Below are 16,399 nucleotides of genomic sequence, written 5' to 3'. Positions count from 1 at the left end.
CAACTCAAGAAATTGTGCAACGGTTTTGAGGCCTTGGCACAACTTCCTCGCCATCATCCACTTGGACAACAGCGCGGCCGTTCTCAATGACAGGCAAAAAGCTCGAAATGTCAAGACCCTGGCGCTGGTAGAACAGGACGTAGGCTGCGGGCGAATGAATGGATTCCTGAGCAGCAGGTTTGCAAATGCTGTCGTTGAACGTGTACCATTTGCCATTGGAGTGTTTTGCATTCGCAATATAGTGGCCACCCCCAAGCGCGCCCATATGATTCTGATTGGGAAGCAGGTGCAAGAGGCTACGTCAGCAAGAAGAAGGGAAGGAAGCTAGCATTTGCCAAAAACAAATGTCCAGTTCTTACCGAGACGGCATAGAGGTCGTATCTCGATGGGGCTTCGGGCGGAGGAGTGGAGGACGCAGCCGAAGAAGGAAGGTGTCCGTTACTGTGGTGGTGTCCATTCGTTGGCGTCAAGGTTGCTGAAGGGCTATCGAGCGTACTGGCCTCTGCATGAAGTGCCTTGTTCGCTGGGGTGGCATCGCCGTTCGATTCAGGCGACGGTTGGAAAGTGTCCGAGGACTGTGCAGGCTCAGCAGCTCCTTCTGGTGTGGCAGTTTTGGGAGGAGCCGTTGTTGCCGCTGCCGCCGCAGACGAATCTCGCGCGACAAACGTCGAGACGAACGGCGCACTCGACACAGCCAGGCTGCCAGCGTCAAAGTTGTGCTCGGGGAACTGGACGAGCTTTTGAGACTTTGACCACCGGCCGCTGACGAACTGGAACCGCTTGAGGTGGATGACCTGCAAAAGGGGGGGGGAGGTGAAGGAAACGCGAATCAAAACGGCGCGTGAGACACGACGGCAAGCAAACGTAAAAGAGGCAAGAGAGTCATGTCTCTTCGACAAAAACACACCAGAATGGGAGGCAACTTGAAAATGTCCATCTTTTTGGATGCTTTGCGGAAATCCTTGCACTTGGGACAGTACCTACGCAACGAATGACAACGGAGCAAGCTGGGCAATAAGCGCCAGACCCATCACTTACTGTACATTCCCCGCCCAGACAAGCGAGGCATACCACAAGTCGTTGGCACCCAAGTCTTCTTCTTTCGTGAAGGCCTTCAGACAGTCGTCAAGACTGATGGTTTCGTCCTGAGACCGTTTGTGCTCAGCAATGGATGGATGATCCAAGCATTTCTGTAGAATGGACGAATTAGAGCATGAGAGGAGTGGACGACCACAAAAAGAAAAAAAAAACACCCCCACACACCCCCACACACAGAACCAAATCACAACTCCATACCATCTCCTCCTCGTTGGAATACACGAGATGCAGAGCCACAGGATTCCAGTCAATCGCTACGTAATTGATGCCAAACATCGGTTGGTCTGGGTCGGTCAAGTCGCAGCCAGTGCAGAACTGATACCAGGGGCAGCGACCACACACCAGGCCAGTGTGATCAACGCGGCGCAACACAAATAAACCATCACCCAAAACGGCGGCACTGGTGGACGACGAGCCTTCGGCCGTTGAAGACTGCTTGCCACGAAAGTCTGCCACGAGGGACGCGGCCATGGATGTGCGCAGGATGAAGCGCTTCACCAGCGAGTGCACGCGTTGGTACAAGTCGCCGACAGTCATGCCTGCGTCGCGTTTGATGATCGACGGGAGGTTGAACAAGGTGGCGCGCAGAGGTTGCAGATAAAACAGCTTGGACGGCAGCACCCGTCGATGCACAATGACGATGCAGTGCTGCGAGGGGAGCACTGGAGGGAAGAGCGGGAAGTGAAGGCCCATCCCAGGCTTTAGTGTGTTGGTGTCGCTTGTGCGTCCATTGTCCGACCCACCGCCAAATGCATTCAGAATCCTCGAGATAATTCCTTGGGATTTGCCCTGCGAAGACGGTCGACTGTTCGAGTGGGAGCGCACAGGCACGACAGGAGCAGCTGGGGTGGCAGGCGCCGGAGCGGCAGGCTCTGTGCTGGCATGTTGCTGTTGTGGAGGTGTGAGTGTGTCCTCCCCAGTTGTAGGCCGCTCCTCCGGCAGCAATGCAGCAGTGTCCGCAAGCGCTTCATCGAATATGCCGGAACCGGCTACGACTGGATGACTCACAGAGGCTTCATCAGCCGTCGGTTCCTCGACATCACCACCCTCATTGCTCTCAGACCCACTCGCACGCTTCTGGTCATCGGCTGCGGCGGCAAGAGACGACGGCCCCTCGATCACAATCGATGAAGGACGGCTACGCAGCTTGAACACGGGGATGGCGGACGTCATGCGAATGCCTGGCACATGGTAGGCAACCAGTTGACCACGGTTGATGGGCCGGATTTCGTCCGAGTCGTTGAGGAAGCGAAGAACGGCAGAGTTGGAAACTTCAGCGAGAGCGATCGACTCTACTTCCTCAATGTTGGCGAGCTTGGCCAGACTGGCCTTGAGATGGCTGTATTGATTGCCGGAATCAAGGGTGATGCCGTAGCGGGATGGCGGCGAGCCGTCAGCACGAAGCAGCACCGTTTCCATGAAAATGTCATGCTCGACAGGCAGAGGCAGAGACAGGAAGGTGAACGGGTCAAAGCTGACCGAAATGTGGTTGCATGTCTGGCACCGCACTTGCGATTTGAGTTGACCATGGAAGAGATCCACAATGATGGAGCGATTCCGCTTGAAGTGGTTGTCCCACCATTGGGCGGCCACAATTTCGTCGGGCGTGCCGTCTTCGCAGTCCTTGAGCTCCACGTACGGCTTGCTGAGCACGCGGTTGAGATCCTCGTGCAAGCCGTCCAGCAAAAACGCGAGGAACTCTTGTGCATCGTGCTGTTGGAAGGAGCTAAACCGGGGCTCGTACTTGGCGATCGTCGAGCGCAGCTTGGCGGGAGAAACGCTGGTCGATGTGCCCGCCCACACTTGCTGGACGAGCGCTGCATACTGTTTGGCCACCTCTCCTTTCATGCCAATCGGGTTGTTGACATTGAACTCGTACGTGTGCAGCCCATTCAAAAAGTACTGCGTCAGCGGCTGGGTGTTGTTGACACACTGCAGGGCAGAGTTGAGGAAGCAAGTGTTGCCCAAGTTGTGCAGGCCTGTCAAGCCCTTCTCCTCTGGCAGTTTCGACGAGGCGGCTGCTGTCGAGGAGGCAGTCGCCGAGGAGGAGGAGGTAGACCCGGAAGCTCGAGATGCGTCGCCCGTCGCCGCGGCCTTGCGAGCCATGACATCCTCTGGCCAGCTCTTGTCGGAAGCACGAATTTCCACGACAAGCGTGGCACCGTCTGCAACACCGAGCTGGTCGAGCGTCATGGCCGTATCGTCCAGAAAGATCATGCCGTTCTGGCTGGCGAGCGGGAGCGGAGGAGCAACCACAAGCGGAGCGTTGGCATACGCGAGCGGAAGAGCTCGTGGAGATGGTGCAGGAGCCACAGCCACGGGTGCTGGGGTTGGGGCTGAATTGGAAATGCTGTCAGCGGGCTCGGCTCGCTCGTCGGCTTTGGCCACAGAGGTGTCATCGGCAGATTGTGATGGCTCATCATCCGCCGCAGTGTCATCCGCAGTGCCATCATCTGGGGAAGCTGCCGAGGTCGTGGCTTGGCCGTCAGGTTGGTCACCAGAGGTGGAGGAGGGGTCTGCTGACGGGAGCGCAGTCAGAAGCGGCTGTCCGGAAGCGGTGGTGGCAGGTCGCTGTGACGCACTGGATGATGCCAGCGAGTTGACACTGGCTGGAGGAACAAGCCAGAGACGAATGTCGGTGGCATCCATCAACGTAGGCAGCCGACAATCTTTGAACGTGACCGAGCGAAGTTTCGAACCAAGGTACTCGATAAGCTCTTTGACAGACATGGTGCGATTGACTGCGAGATGGAAGGCATGCCGGCGTCGATAGTCTGCGTTGGAGGGGTTGTGATTGGCATGGTTGTAGCTGCTGCTGCTGCTGCTGCTGCCGATCGAAGAAGGCGAGACGCTGGGCATGGACGAGAGCAGAGTCTGAGTCCAAGGTTGCGAGAGCTGGTGCTTGAAGAACTGAATGCTGATGGGGTACAGGTCGACTCGGACACCTTGGCCACTCGGATCTGCAACGATCGGGCGTGCCACTTCGGTGGGGCACGTGTACCAGCTCGAGAACAAGTTCCAAATTTTCTCGGTGAGGTAAACAAACTGGCGATTCTTGACGAGGCCGGGCTTGAGAAGCGGGCCAAACATGGAGTGTGCATTTTTGCGGCTGTCGCTTGAAATCACCAGAGGCAAGCAATCAATGGGTCCTGGAGGCGGCGCCGGGCCGCTGGCAACGTGCACAGCGGGCGACAGTGCGCCGGCAACGCTGGAAGTGCGCGACGACCGGACTGTATTGTTGCTGGACATGCTGGATGTACGAGAAGACGAGGAGGCGTTAGCGCCAGCACCACCGCCACTTTGGGCGTTGAGCGAGGTGGTGGAGACTGAAAATGGATCTGCTAGGCCCAACCCAGGCGTGTTCAGGGTGCTGATGGTGGTGGGTGCCGGCGTGCTGGCGGTCGTTGCGGTGGCGGTGGCGATGGCGCTGCTCACATTGCTGCTGCCGTGTGTTGCTGGAGCCTGCTGGGCCAAGGGGACGAGATTTTCCACCAGCAACAGCGAATCGGGGAGTTCGCATCCCACATAGCGTTTCCAAGCAAGCCACCAGGACCGAGGGATGAGGTACACGCGAGCGCCAGGCACGAGTGGCCGAGACCGTTCTTGCGCCATCCATTGCACCATGAGCTGCGCTTCCTGCTCGCGCGAGTCAGGTCGCAAGCCGAGCGACAAGTGGCTCACCTGCCAGACTGTGTCGAGACACTGCGTGGCGAGCGGATTGTGCTCCGCCCAGGCCACAAAGTCGGCTATCGTCAAATAGCCGTCGTGATCAGCATCGCTCTCGGCAAACTCGTGTTCGGCTCGGCGAACAATCCTGTCAGCAGCTTCGCCAATCGCTTCAACACCCGAGCCGGCATTCGGGTCGGAGGCAGACTGCGATATTGACTCGGACAGTGACGCTGAAGTGGCGGCCGTCGTCGCTTCTCCGCCGTGAGACTCGGATGTGGAGGCTGAGACTGGTTGGTTGTCGGCGGTGGACAAGCTAACGATGGAAGTGGCCGCCTTGATGGCCGACGCGCCATACGCAACAAGGTCGACCTCGAGCTGCGGAGGGCCTTCCAGACCGAGACGCATCGCACCATCCGGTTTCACGTCAATAACGCGATCTTCCATCGTTTCCACAGTCTTGACGAGTTCGACAAATTCGTTGCGCGACAATCGGCCGTCCCCATCAAGATCAAACATTTTGAAGAGAAACTCGAGCTTTGCGCTCGGAGATCCACGGCAGCACACGCTCAGTCCGCATACGAGATCGCGGAAATTGATCAAGTTGTCCTTGTTGTCATCGAGGAGGCGGAACAGAGAGTTGCACAGTGGTTCTGGCAATGGCGGCGATAAAACCGAGCGGAATGTTGCAGCGTCCATTCGGCCAAACCGCGTGCAGCAGTCATAAAAGCGGCGCTCGAGCTCTCTGATGGCAGGCTCGCTGAACTTTGTCACTGCGGCAAGGCTCTGGTAGAGTGTGGGAACGAGAGGTAGCGGTGTTGAATCTGACGGTGAAGAGAAGGTGGTTGAGAGAGAGGTGTCTGACGAGGAGGAGGAGGAGGAGGACGACGACGACACTTGATTGAGCCAGCTGATGAGTGGAGTTGCGTGCCGGTTTTTCGGCTCAGACACAAACGCGCTAAACTGGCCGATGCGCACCCCAGCAGCAGCAGCAGCAGGTTGAGCACCCGCCGATGATGACAAGGCGCCAGTGGATGCACGGGTATTGTGGGACGCACTTTGCGCATCAAGGGGAGTCGGGTGGCTGGTGTTGCTGGCGGACTTGGTGAGGTGCGAGCGCGGAGGCAGCGCTTCTTCATCCAACTCGTCGTCACCACTGCCGGCAGCCGCTGCTACAGATGATGCGGCAACTTCGGGGAGAGGAGTGGCCGAGGATGAGTTCGAGCTGTGGCGCGTCGACGAGCTGCTTCGCCGCGTCGGCTTGTCGGAAGAAGCGTTCAGTTCGTCTCCGAGTAGCTTTTCCGACGAGCCGTTGACGGGAGCGCCGGAAGACGAGAGATTGCTGGACGAATGCTGAGCGGTTGTTTGCGCCTGCGATGGTTGTAGCAGCAGCTGCTGTGGCGGTGGAACGACGACCGGCAAAACCTCGTCGAGCCAGGCGAGCAGCTCGGGTGACGGCACCGTGACGCCTTCGAGGGTGTGCAGGACCTCGAGGATGCTCTTGCGCGTGAGGAGGTCGTTTCCATCAATGTTGTAAATGTCAAACACGAGCTTGTCTCTGTGCGGCGCCTCGGCCTCGGTGAACAAGAAGCGCCCGACAATGTAGTCCTTGTAGCCAATGCCGACATTGCGCCGCCCACCGAGGACCTTGAAGATGCGGTCTGCGAGTGGCGGCGGGATTGCATCGCCCAGCACTTCCTGGATGAATGTCTCGCGGTCAATGTACCCAGGCAGCGGCTGTGCCATGACGGCGAGGGCGCTCTGGATGGCTGGCTGGCTGGACGCCTTCGTCACCGCTCCAGGCCCGAACGGCTCTTCCTCGACGGGAATGCCCCCGACGAGTCCCAGCTCGCCACTCGTGCTACTACTGCTACTACTGCCAACACTGCGCGGTGATGCGCCGCCGCTCGACGGGTTGAGTGCCGCTGCTCGACGGAAGGCCGCGCGAATCACTCGCAAGTCCTGGCGACTCTGCAGCACTGCGCTCGCCCCACACACAAGCACCAATAACAAGAACAACAAGGGAGTGAGTGATACACATTCACATCATGAGCGAGGCGAAGGGGAAAGTGGAAATGGAAGCCAGTGGTTGAAATCGCACATTCAGCTTAAAAAAACGAACAAAAAAAAAAAAAAAAAAAGCCTCCCCCAATGCAAAAGCCATACAAAAAAAAAAAAAAAAAAAAAGAGCAAAATTCAATCTGAATTTCTGGTTGTTTTCGCTGTCTTTTTTGGCTGTCTTTTCCAGCAAAAGTATATCGAACGTCGTTTTTTTGCTCGCTTTTCGTTCTGTGAGTCGGACATTGTTTCTTGTTGAAGAGACGGAGTCGCGATCGAATCACAGTCGCAACAATAGGAAACAAGAGGGAAGAAGGACGCGCGGATTGAGATTGAGATTGAGATTCTGCAGCAGGAGCAGCAGCAGCGTACATCGACGGCTGGCATCGTCGTAGGTGCTTTGCTTGGCGCCCATGGCGTGCTGGAAACTGCAGACAGAGAAACGAGAAAGAACGAGAAAGAACGGAAAGCAAGGAAAAAAAAAGAAGGAAAAAAAAAAAAAAAGAGACTGAGACGAACATCCAAATCGAGGGCTCTGAGATTGACAGATTTGCGTTTGCATTACAGTGTGAATGGTGAACGTCTGTTTTGACTCACAACTTTATCAGTCACTTCAAGCAATGATCAAGCAGTGGCAAGCGAGAGAGAGAGAGAGAGAGAGTTTTCGCTTGACAATCCACTTTGTTTCGTTTGCTTGCTTGCGTGCGTGCCAATTCCCACTTGTTGAGCAATCTCTTATTGATTTGGTTTTAGGTTTCTTTTCCACTCTTTTCTTTGTTCCGCTGTTTTCATTTTCTGAGATTTTTGACGTTTTCTGCCATCACTGTTTCACTTCTTTCGATTTTGAATGAGCGACGATCTCGACTACAACTTGTTCTGGCAGCAGCTCCAACATCAGCACGGCGCACTCTACGATGTTGCCCAGGTGAGCGAGGACTGCAGCGACAAGCGTAACATTTTGAGACGTGTGACACACGTTCAACAGCGTGTGAGAATGAGGAGCGAGGAATTGGGGCAGCCACCCACCCCCCCATGGGTCTGAGGGACTTCTCAGGTCTCATGGCGACGTTGGACTAAATGTTAGCAATCCATATGAAGCACAAGGTGGAAGGGAACCGAGCGAGCGACGCAAAATGGTTTCGCTCGCTGCACAAACTGACTTGTTCTCACCCTCCTTGGGCCTCCGACTTGACTTTCTCTTCTGGTAACAGACCAACTGCTACGTGATTTGCGTGCCGTGCACTGCTGTCTGGGCGGGCCTGCCGCTGACCGTCGCCGTGCCAAAGCCAATCATTGAATCGCACATTCTCAAGCCATCGCCGTACTTTCACGGAACGTTCCACAGCTCGGCGCGCGGAAAGGAGCACATTGAAATCTCTATTGAAGACGGACATGTCGTCGTGCAGTCGCCGGCTGGGCTGGACGGCAAAGCTGCACTCACTGCTGCGAACGTCAAGTTCACCGCTGCTCAATCCGTCGAGCCGTTCAAGGCCAAGATCATGTCCGAGGAGCTCTTCTATAATGCTCAGTACAAGCAATTCCGTGTGCTGGTGCTGCAGGATACGCTGAGCCCCGTCGAGGTTGCCGCGTTTCGACAGCAGAACGGACTCGGGTCTTCCGCGTCGTCCGCCGACAAGAGCAAGCGCATGTCGCGCGTTCATGAGTTTATCAACTCGGGCGGAGCTCGTGACCCCCTGATTGTGCGGAAAACACCAGCAGCGCACGCAGAGTTTCTCGAGGCATTTCCAGAGAACGCGTCCGCCATTGCGTCAGCAACCAACGCCATCCAAGCCTTCAATCGAGGCTATGTTCTTGTCAAGGGGTATCTTGAGCATGCATCGCGGAAGGTTGAGATGCTGTGCGAGCAGTTTTATGCGGTAGGTGTCTTTGTACGGCTGCTGGCGATCTGAGTTACGTGCGCAAACTCAAAAAACTCATTGGATCACCTTGTAGGATTTATTGGATGGAAACCAGTTATTCAGCTCCTCAAGAGATGATAGCAAAGTGCAAGATGCCATCCGACTTGCAGCAGAGAGGTGACTTGACTTTGACTGACGCCGCTGTGATTGTTAAAGCCCGAAACTCACCACTGTTCCTGGTGCAACAGCTTTATATTGGACGGAATCCACACCAAGCTATTTTCAGCACTTTGCGCGATTGACGAAGAAGCCGACCTGCAGCTGCATCACCGTTTGGCAGCGCTGGGCCCCTTGCTGCGCCCAGATCATCTGGGGATTAAGCCCCAGTTCATGTGCGACCTGCCAGATGCTCTCAAGGAGCTATCGCGGTTGGATACGCTTCGCACGCCGACCGAAAAGCTCTGGTGTCTCAAAGACACGACCCAGAAAATCGCCAACGGGGTTGCCGAGCATTTCGCAGCCAAGGGTCGGAGTGCGAGTACGTTCACGTTGCTGCTGCTGCTTTGAAAAACTTGATGATTGAGATTTCTGATCATCTTTGAACCGCATATACAGGTGAAGCGGTTGTAACTGCGGATGAACTCATTCCGCTTCTGGCCCGTGCCATTGCCTTTTCAGCGCCGATGCACTGGCAGGCAAACGTCGAGTACATCCAGCACTTTCAATTTACCGGTGCATCTGTGCCAGATTTAAAGTAAGTGGAGTTGGAGTTGAGTTTGACTTTGGGAACAACCCCGCCAAAAAACAAAAAAAAAAAAAAACAATTTGACAAATTCCCCTTCTGGCCTACCACGTCACAGTTTCGCGATGGTCTCGTGTCTAGCAGCACACTCGTTTTTGCAAAGTCCGCCACTCTTGAAGATGACTGCGGGGCTGAAAGCAACCTCACCAGAAATGCCGCGATTGTCGCGTGGCGCATCCGTGACTGCTGTGCGCGATGTCAGTGAGCTTTGGTCGAACTCGGAACCGGCAGGCTCGGGTTCACCGGCCAGCGGTCGACGGGCAGACCTGGCTGGTAGCTCCGCAAGAGGCCCAGGCCGTTCGCTCTCGTCGCTCTCTCGCGCAAACAGCACCCATCCCGCAGTCGCCCTGCCGGAAGACGCCTTGAGCGATTTGCTCGGCAGTAGCAGCATCAGTAGTAGCAGCAGTAGCAGTAGCAATTATAGCAGTAGCAGCAACAGCGGCAGCAGCAGTTATCGAACGTACGCATCTCCCAATGCAGGTGTTGCAGCGCTCCAACGGCGAAGCACCTTGCCAACCATTCGACCTCCGGATGTGATTTCAACCCCTCCGATTGCAAGGCCGTCTCCATCTCTGTCCATGCGTCGCCCTGCCACCAATGTGCTCCAGTCCAGTCCTGGCGACGGCGGTCCCGACCTGGGCGATTTCCTCTCGGATACTTCCGTGAGCTCGAGCTACTCGTCGCTTGGCCGCTGAAGGCGCCGTGGCTCGCTTTTGTCTGCTCGCTCTTGTACTTTTGTGTACCATGTGCTGTCACTGATGTATTGAACAAACGCCCCTTTTGACACAACTTTTTGGTTGAACATGTTTCCTCCGCTTCAGTTTTTCGCTCCGGATTTTCATTGAGTCTGCATTTCGTTTTTTTGCCTTTGCTTTGTTTTGATTTAGTTTTGTCATGATTTTTGGCTTGTTTTTTCTTTTTTTTTTAATCTGAGTTTGTTGATCCCTTTCTTATTTAGGCAGCCACCCACTCACTTTCTTCACCATCACACAAACCAAATGTTTCGGCGTGGATCGGAAAGCAAGGTGACTGACTGACTGACTGACTTTGGTTGTTTGCACTTCTGCTCAAACACAACTGAAGCGAGATGACAAATGAAAAGAAGAAGAAGAAGTGATCTTCATTGACTGAATGAAAACGAAATGAAGAAGAACAAGAACAAGAAAAAAATAAAGAAAAAAAAAAACTCAATGGAAAATCCATACAAAAAAAAAAAAAAAAAAACAATCCATACAAGAAACGCTGAAAACGGCAACCTTTTTTTTTTTTTTTTTTTTTTTTTTTTTTTTTGTTTTGAGGTTGAATCCAACAATCAGCGGCATTGCAAAAACCGTCCGTGTCTACGCAATGCACACTCTGCGGCGCTGAGTGACTCTTCCGCCATTTGTGAGAGAGAGGGGGGGATGTGACACTGGCCAAAAGTGGGAACAATAAAATAAAAAAAAATAAAAAATAATAAAAAAAATAAAAAATAAAAAAAATAAAAAAAAAATAAAAAAGCTCCCCTTTGCTTTCTTTCGCTTCTTTGCTTTCTTTCTTTCGCTTCTTCTTCGTTCGCTTTTTGAGCATCTGATCATCGAACTTTGAACTCAAAGTGATGACTTTTGCTGTGCTCCAAGCGCAACAAAGAGTGCACTAGAAAAGTGCTCTTTTGCTTTTTGCGCACTTTTTGTCAGTTCTGCGGCTTTGGTTGGCTTGCTTGGGGAAGACCGCAATTGGGGACTGTGTGGCAACCAAGTCATCGATGACCAGAGGTGTGCCTTGGAGAGCGCGTTGGAGAGAGAGAGCGAGAGAGAGAGAGAGAGAGAGCAACAGCAACAGAATCAATCCCCAATGCAATCTCCACTCAATCTCTCTCTCTCTCTCCAAACGCACTCTCGCTCATCAAACACTCGAGATTCATCTCAGCTGAATGCACAGAGTCTGCATGTAGATGTGGATGGTTGCACAGTCGAGAGCAGCAGATCACACTTCAATCCCAATGCAATCTCCACTCATCTCCCTCTCATTCCCTCTTCCCCACCCAGACGAAGACCTTCGATTCCTCTCTCACTTTTGATTGTTGCTGTTGTTGTTGTTGTGACTATTCTGCTTGCCCCCCACCCCCCTCCGCTCGCCTTCGCAGCCAGCGACATCCGGAAGCGCCTCGCCAGCGCGCGTCGTCGGGTCCAACCACCACCTCGCGAACGCAGGCGCGAGCGTTCCGCACTCATCGTCGGTGCTGATGGGTGGACTGCCACCGGGCGCAAACCCTGCAGCGCGGTGCTCGGGCTCGGACGCGCTCCGTCTCATCCGCGAAAACCCGGCCAACCTCAAGTGCGCCGACTGCAGCACGCCCAACCCGGACTGGGCGTCGACCAACCTGGCCGTTGTGGTGTGCTTGAACTGCGCGATTGTGCACCAGTCGTTCGGCTCGCACGTCTCCAAGATCCGCGCCATCCAGCACAACGACTGGAGCATGCTTGCCGTCGATCTGCTCCGAACGCTCGGCAACAAGGAGGCAAACAGCGTCTGGGAGGCCGAAATGCACAACATGGGCGTCACCAAGCCAGGCCCGGAGGACGCCAACCAGATCAAGCAGTCCTTTATCAACACAAAGTACCGCCAGCGATCCTTCCTGCGCGTCGATCCCAACCTCGAGAACGAGGCCTACCTCGCGCTGCAGCTGTACTCGTTTGTCTCCACGGCAGACCTCTCGCGCACGCTGCACTTGCTTGCGTCGAATGCCGATCCCAGCCGTGCCAGCCCGCTCGATCGCGACGGCATGAAGACGCCGCTGCACGCCGCTGCCCTCGCGGGCCAAGCCCTGCAGCTGCAGCTCTTGCTGAGCAACGGCGCCGACAGCAACCTCAAGGACTCGGCTGGCATGACGCCCGAAATGTGCGCGCGCATGTGCGGCCAGGTCAAGATTGCCAACTTTTTGCGCGAGGCGCGGTTTGAGCTCACCGACTCGCTCTCCCGTCACCTCTCCGTCTTTGTTGAAGAATCCGGCAACCTGCCCGAGTCCCACCCCGTCGTGCTCGAATCCAAGGGCCTCGAGGCCCGTCTTGAGCCCGAGCGCGACGCTGCTCGTCAACGCCTCGGCTTGCTCAGCGTGCAGCAGTTTGAGCGCCTCGCTTCGGACGTGTACGACGAAATTGACCGTCGCGACTCGGAGCGCTCCTACCGCCGCTCTGCAGACCACAAGCGCGGCGAGCACGTCACTGTGCCCCACTTGCCCGAAAACCCAGTCTTCCACACGCAGCGCAACCAATCGCGCCAAAAGCTCTCCACCCTGAACAATGCCCAGTTTGTCGATCTCGTTTCCGACATTCTCTTCGAGTCCAACCGTCGCAAAATCCCGCGTCGCAAGCCGCACGATCCGCACAGCGCGTTTGGCTCTCAACCGGATCTGAGTGTTCCTGCCGGCAGCCTGAAAAATCACGCGCACTGGCAAGACGATGCCCATATTTACGACTCTGTGTTTGACGAGCAATCGGCGACCGCTGCTGGACTTATCAACCGAGTGGGTGTTTTTGCGTTTGGGGTTTTGTTTTTGTTCGATTGGCTTGCTTGTTTGCTGACGTGTCTGCTTCTTCCCCACTCCCCTGAATCAGAGCTCCTTCGCCGGACAGTCGCGCGAGGTTGTTGATTCGTTGAAAGCAGAGCTCGCAGTTACCACCCAAATGCTGCAAGAGGCACAGGTCAAGAGCTCCACTGGCGGCTCGGCTGCTCTCGAACAGGTTTGTGATACAGCCCTGTCTCTTTCGCTATCCTATGGGATTTCGCTCACTTGCAAAATGTAATCCACTTTTCAGCTGAAAGCAACGCATCGTGCCGAAATCGAGGCGGAGCGAGCAAAAATCCGGCAGCTTGAGATGCAGCTCGTTAAGGTTGGTTGCGAATTTGCTCGACTGTGTGATCGATCGCCTTGGATGTATCTGACTGCATGTGGTTTTTTTTTCCAACTCCGATTAGGCCAATTCTCAAAGTGACGGTGCGCTGCGCGAGCTCGCCTCCCAGCACGATCTGTTGCTCAAGAGCGAGCGCGAGAGGGCCGAGATGCTTGAAAAGCACCTGCGATCGCTCAAGCCCGATGTGGTATGCGTCGTTGCATGCGTTGATAACTTCAGACTGTCATTGCGCACTCACTCTTTTTTTTTTCATTCGTTTTTTTTTTCCCGTCCCTCTTCTGCAGAACTTTACAGAGCAGCTCGAGGCGCTCAAGCAAAAGAGCGAGGCCGCCCATGATATCGCTGTGCAGCTGCAGGCTCGAGTGGATGAGCTCCAGGCCGACAATCAACGCCTGCGACGTGAGCTGAGCTCGCACGAGGCTGGCTTTTCCGGAAGCATCGACCAGACCAAGATTCAGTCGCTCGTTGACGCGTGTGCCAGCCTGCGCTCGGTCAACTCGAATCTCGCCGACGAGCGCGACCAGTGGGCTGCGCGCTGTGAGGATCTCCAGCGTCAACTCAACGAGCACCAAGCACAGCAGTCGACGCTGCAGCGCAAGCTCACCACAATGCTCACCGAGAACGAACGCCTACGGTCCAATTCGACCAGCTCGATGTCGGGATCCGCTGCTGTTGCCGCCAAGGCAGTGTTTGACTCTGGCGCCGGTGGTCGTGCTCGTGCTGGGTCTGCCACAGCGGCCACGGCACACTCGTCATCGTCGTCGTCGTCGGGTGCTTCCACGCCGACAATTCCTACGTATGCTGTACCAACGACAACCAAACGCCCCGATCCGTTTGCAGCATTCACAGAGGACGACTCGCTGGCAGAGAGCGGCGTGGTCGACAAGGCCCGCAGCGACTGGGAGGGCGACATCCAAGAGCAGGCTGACAACGTGCACAAGGCCATGCAGGCGCTCATGATGGCTGCCAAGGTGAACGCCCACGATCGCTACGAGCAGGTGATGGATTTGCTTTCCTCGTCGCTGACGTCCATGTCCAACCTCTGCGTCGGCAACGAGCCGTACCGCGTGAAATTCCGTGCCGGCTTGACGATTCTGATCAACGCGTCGCGCAAGCTCAACGTTATTGCTGCCAAGGCCAGCGGTGGCGACGACGAGAGCGTCCAGAACATGATTACGCTCGCGTACGAGATTGCCAAAATTGCCAAGCAGCTCGTGACCATTCTCGAGCACGTGTAAACCAAACGAATGATGGGGGAAATGAAAAAAAAACCTTGACCATTAGCAGATGTACAAAGTTGGTATCGTTGTGAGCGTCACAAGAGCGTTGTTGTGGTTGTGAAATGTGTCTTCTGTTTGTGTGCGATTGTGTTTGTTGTTTTTCTCTGTAACATCAGCATGCTACTCCCTTGAGCCGCTTTTAAAGTCCATTGTTCCAAGCTTGTTGCATATTGTGCTTTCGATTGTATTGACATGCACCTGTCAAACCAACTCCTTTTTTGGAAACCGGCTCAGTTTTTCATTTTTTTGCTAGTTTTTATTTTTCTCAACAGTTTCGCCTTGAACTCCAGCTTGCCTCGTACCAATTCAGCACCAATGGCATACGGCGCAGCATTCAATATCGAAGAGTCGCTGCGCGAGGCCGCCTGCAAAGGAGACGAGCTCGGCGTTCGGTCGCTTGTTTCTGGCGGCGCGAATGTCAACTCCCAGCACCTGATGAACAAGTGGTGAGTCACCGTATCTATTTCCTGCGTTATGGTTGTCTATCGATGTGCTATTTGTGTGCCAAGTTGAGTGGGATTAACGTTGCTACCTGTCAATGATGTATTGTTTTCGCATTGCGTCTGAGCAGGACGGCGTTGCATTGGGCCGTGCATCGCAACCACGTCACTATTGCCGCATTCCTCGTCTCGCGCGGCGCACAGACGACCATCCAGAACGCATCTGGCAAGACGCCGGGCGACATGGCGACGAGCGACGAGCTGCGCACTGCGCTCGGACTGCCGCTCCTGCCTGCCAGCGCGGGTGCTGCACCTGGCACGCCGTCGTCGTCGTCGTCGTTGTCACATCATGGTGGACTGTCGCTCTCGGGCACAGCGGCAGACGCAGCAGGACGCGAGCGAACCGGCTCCACGGCGTCCACCTCGTCCACGGGGTCGCACCACGAGTTTGTGCCAAACTACCTGCGACATCCGGAATTCCCGTATACAACGCCTGTGCCGAGTAGTGCGCAACATTTGCAAGCGATGAGCTCGACTGTGTCGTCGTCCTCGTCGTCGTACCAGAATCCATCGTCAACAGCTTTGCAGCAGTCGCTTGCGCCGCCGTCGCCTTCGCGCACGACCACTGGGAGCGGGTACTTTGCCCAAAGCAGTTACAATAGCGGCAATAGCAGCAGCAGTCATGCTGGGATTGCGACACGAGGGGAGGACGAGGCCCCGCGCTCGCCCAATGCCTTCCCACACCCTTCCACCACAGCACCGGGAGGATTCACGCCAAGCCAGTACCAAACGCTGCGCTCGTTGCAGTCGCAGCTCGATAACTTGCAGCAGTCCGTGCGACGAGCCTCCTCCTCCTCCTTTGCAGACCGCGACCCGCCATTGTCGCCCAACATGGCTGCCCTCTCCCAGCTGCCTCATGGCGTTGCATCCACCGCCGTTGCCGAAGCAATTTCTGCACTCGTATTGCGTGACCAACACAACCGACTCGTGGTGAAGACTCGAGTCGCAGGCGATTTCCACTTCGTAGAACTCGAACTTCCCACCGACCATCTCACATATGCCAGCTTGCTCGAAGCCTGCTCGCACGAACTCGGCATTCAACCTGATCACGTCGCAGCCATTCACAAGCTGCCCAACACGTTGATTCGCAAGGATTCCGATGTTGCAAGGCTAGCTCCGCTGCAAGAGATCGAGCTCGTTCTTGCTCGTCCAGGGAGGATGCAAGAGTGATTTGTGGAGCACCGCCAACATTTACGATGCGACGCGTTGCTAAGGAGGTGCTCTTCTTTGTGGCATTTTTGGT

General features: G+C 55.4%; 4 protein-coding genes across 4 annotated transcripts; 3 read left to right on the top strand and 1 right to left on the bottom strand.

Moving 5' to 3' along the window:
• Positions 1-4: 4 nt before the first annotated feature.
• Positions 5-7,303, bottom strand: CAOG_07171 (NY-REN-60 antigen; the record flags this gene model as incomplete). Its single annotated transcript, XM_004343845.2, has 6 exons — positions 7,195-7,303; positions 1,297-6,743; positions 1,072-1,190; positions 908-980; positions 360-794; positions 5-271 (listed from the first exon to the last, which is right to left on the bottom strand). Exons 1-6 carry the CDS (start codon positions 7,235-7,237, stop codon positions 5-7), a joined length of 6,384 nt encoding a protein of 2,127 aa, XP_004343895.1. The 5' UTR covers positions 7,238-7,303.
• A 286-nt stretch (positions 7,304-7,589) lies between these two features.
• CAOG_07170 (hypothetical protein) lies at positions 7,590-10,271 on the top strand. Its single transcript, XM_004343844.2, has 6 exons — positions 7,590-7,747; positions 8,034-8,699; positions 8,776-8,858; positions 8,930-9,219; positions 9,297-9,435; positions 9,542-10,271. Exons 1-6 carry the CDS (start codon positions 7,670-7,672, stop codon positions 10,176-10,178), a joined length of 1,893 nt encoding a protein of 630 aa, XP_004343894.2. The 5' UTR covers positions 7,590-7,669; the 3' UTR covers positions 10,179-10,271.
• A 1,337-nt stretch (positions 10,272-11,608) lies between these two features.
• On the top strand, positions 11,609-14,614 carry CAOG_07169 (hypothetical protein; the record flags this gene model as incomplete). Its single annotated transcript, XM_004343843.2, has 5 exons — positions 11,609-12,988; positions 13,080-13,205; positions 13,281-13,355; positions 13,441-13,563; positions 13,661-14,614. Coding segments are annotated over 5 exons (2,658 nt in total), but the record flags the coding sequence as incomplete, so codon positions are not given.
• Positions 14,615-14,906: 292 nt separating this feature from the next.
• On the top strand, positions 14,907-16,341 carry CAOG_07168 (hypothetical protein). Its single transcript, XM_004343842.2, has 2 exons — positions 14,907-15,102; positions 15,228-16,341. The coding sequence occupies exons 1-2, from the start codon at positions 14,972-14,974 to the stop codon at positions 16,324-16,326; spliced, it is 1,230 nt and encodes a 409-aa protein (XP_004343892.2). The 5' UTR covers positions 14,907-14,971; the 3' UTR covers positions 16,327-16,341.
• Positions 16,342-16,399: the final 58 nt, after the last annotated feature.

This window comes from Capsaspora owczarzaki, assembly GCF_000151315.2.
Source record: "Capsaspora owczarzaki ATCC 30864 unplaced genomic scaffold supercont2.13, whole genome shotgun sequence".
In the NCBI taxonomy this organism is placed as follows: Eukaryota; class Filasterea; order Ministeriida; family Capsasporidae; genus Capsaspora; species Capsaspora owczarzaki.
Note: the sequence above shows the minus strand (reverse complement) of the source record. Positions and strands in the feature narration are given on the sequence as shown.

Excerpts from the sequence above, each read along its gene's own strand:
- CAOG_07170 (XM_004343844.2), top strand. The coding sequence starts at position 7,670 with ATGAGCGACGATCTCGACTACAACTTGTTCTGGCAGCAGCTCCAACAT. Across the intron at positions 8,859-8,929 it reads ATCCGACTTGCAGCAGAGAG|CTTTATATTGGACGGAATCC; the intron begins GTGACTTGACTT and ends CTGGTGCAACAG. Across the intron at positions 9,220-9,296 it reads AGCCAAGGGTCGGAGTGCGA|GTGAAGCGGTTGTAACTGCG; the intron begins GTACGTTCACGT and ends CCGCATATACAG.
- CAOG_07168 (XM_004343842.2), top strand. The coding sequence starts at position 14,972 with ATGGCATACGGCGCAGCATTCAATATCGAAGAGTCGCTGCGCGAGGCC. Across the intron at positions 15,103-15,227 it reads CAGCACCTGATGAACAAGTG|GACGGCGTTGCATTGGGCCG; the intron begins GTGAGTCACCGT and ends GCGTCTGAGCAG.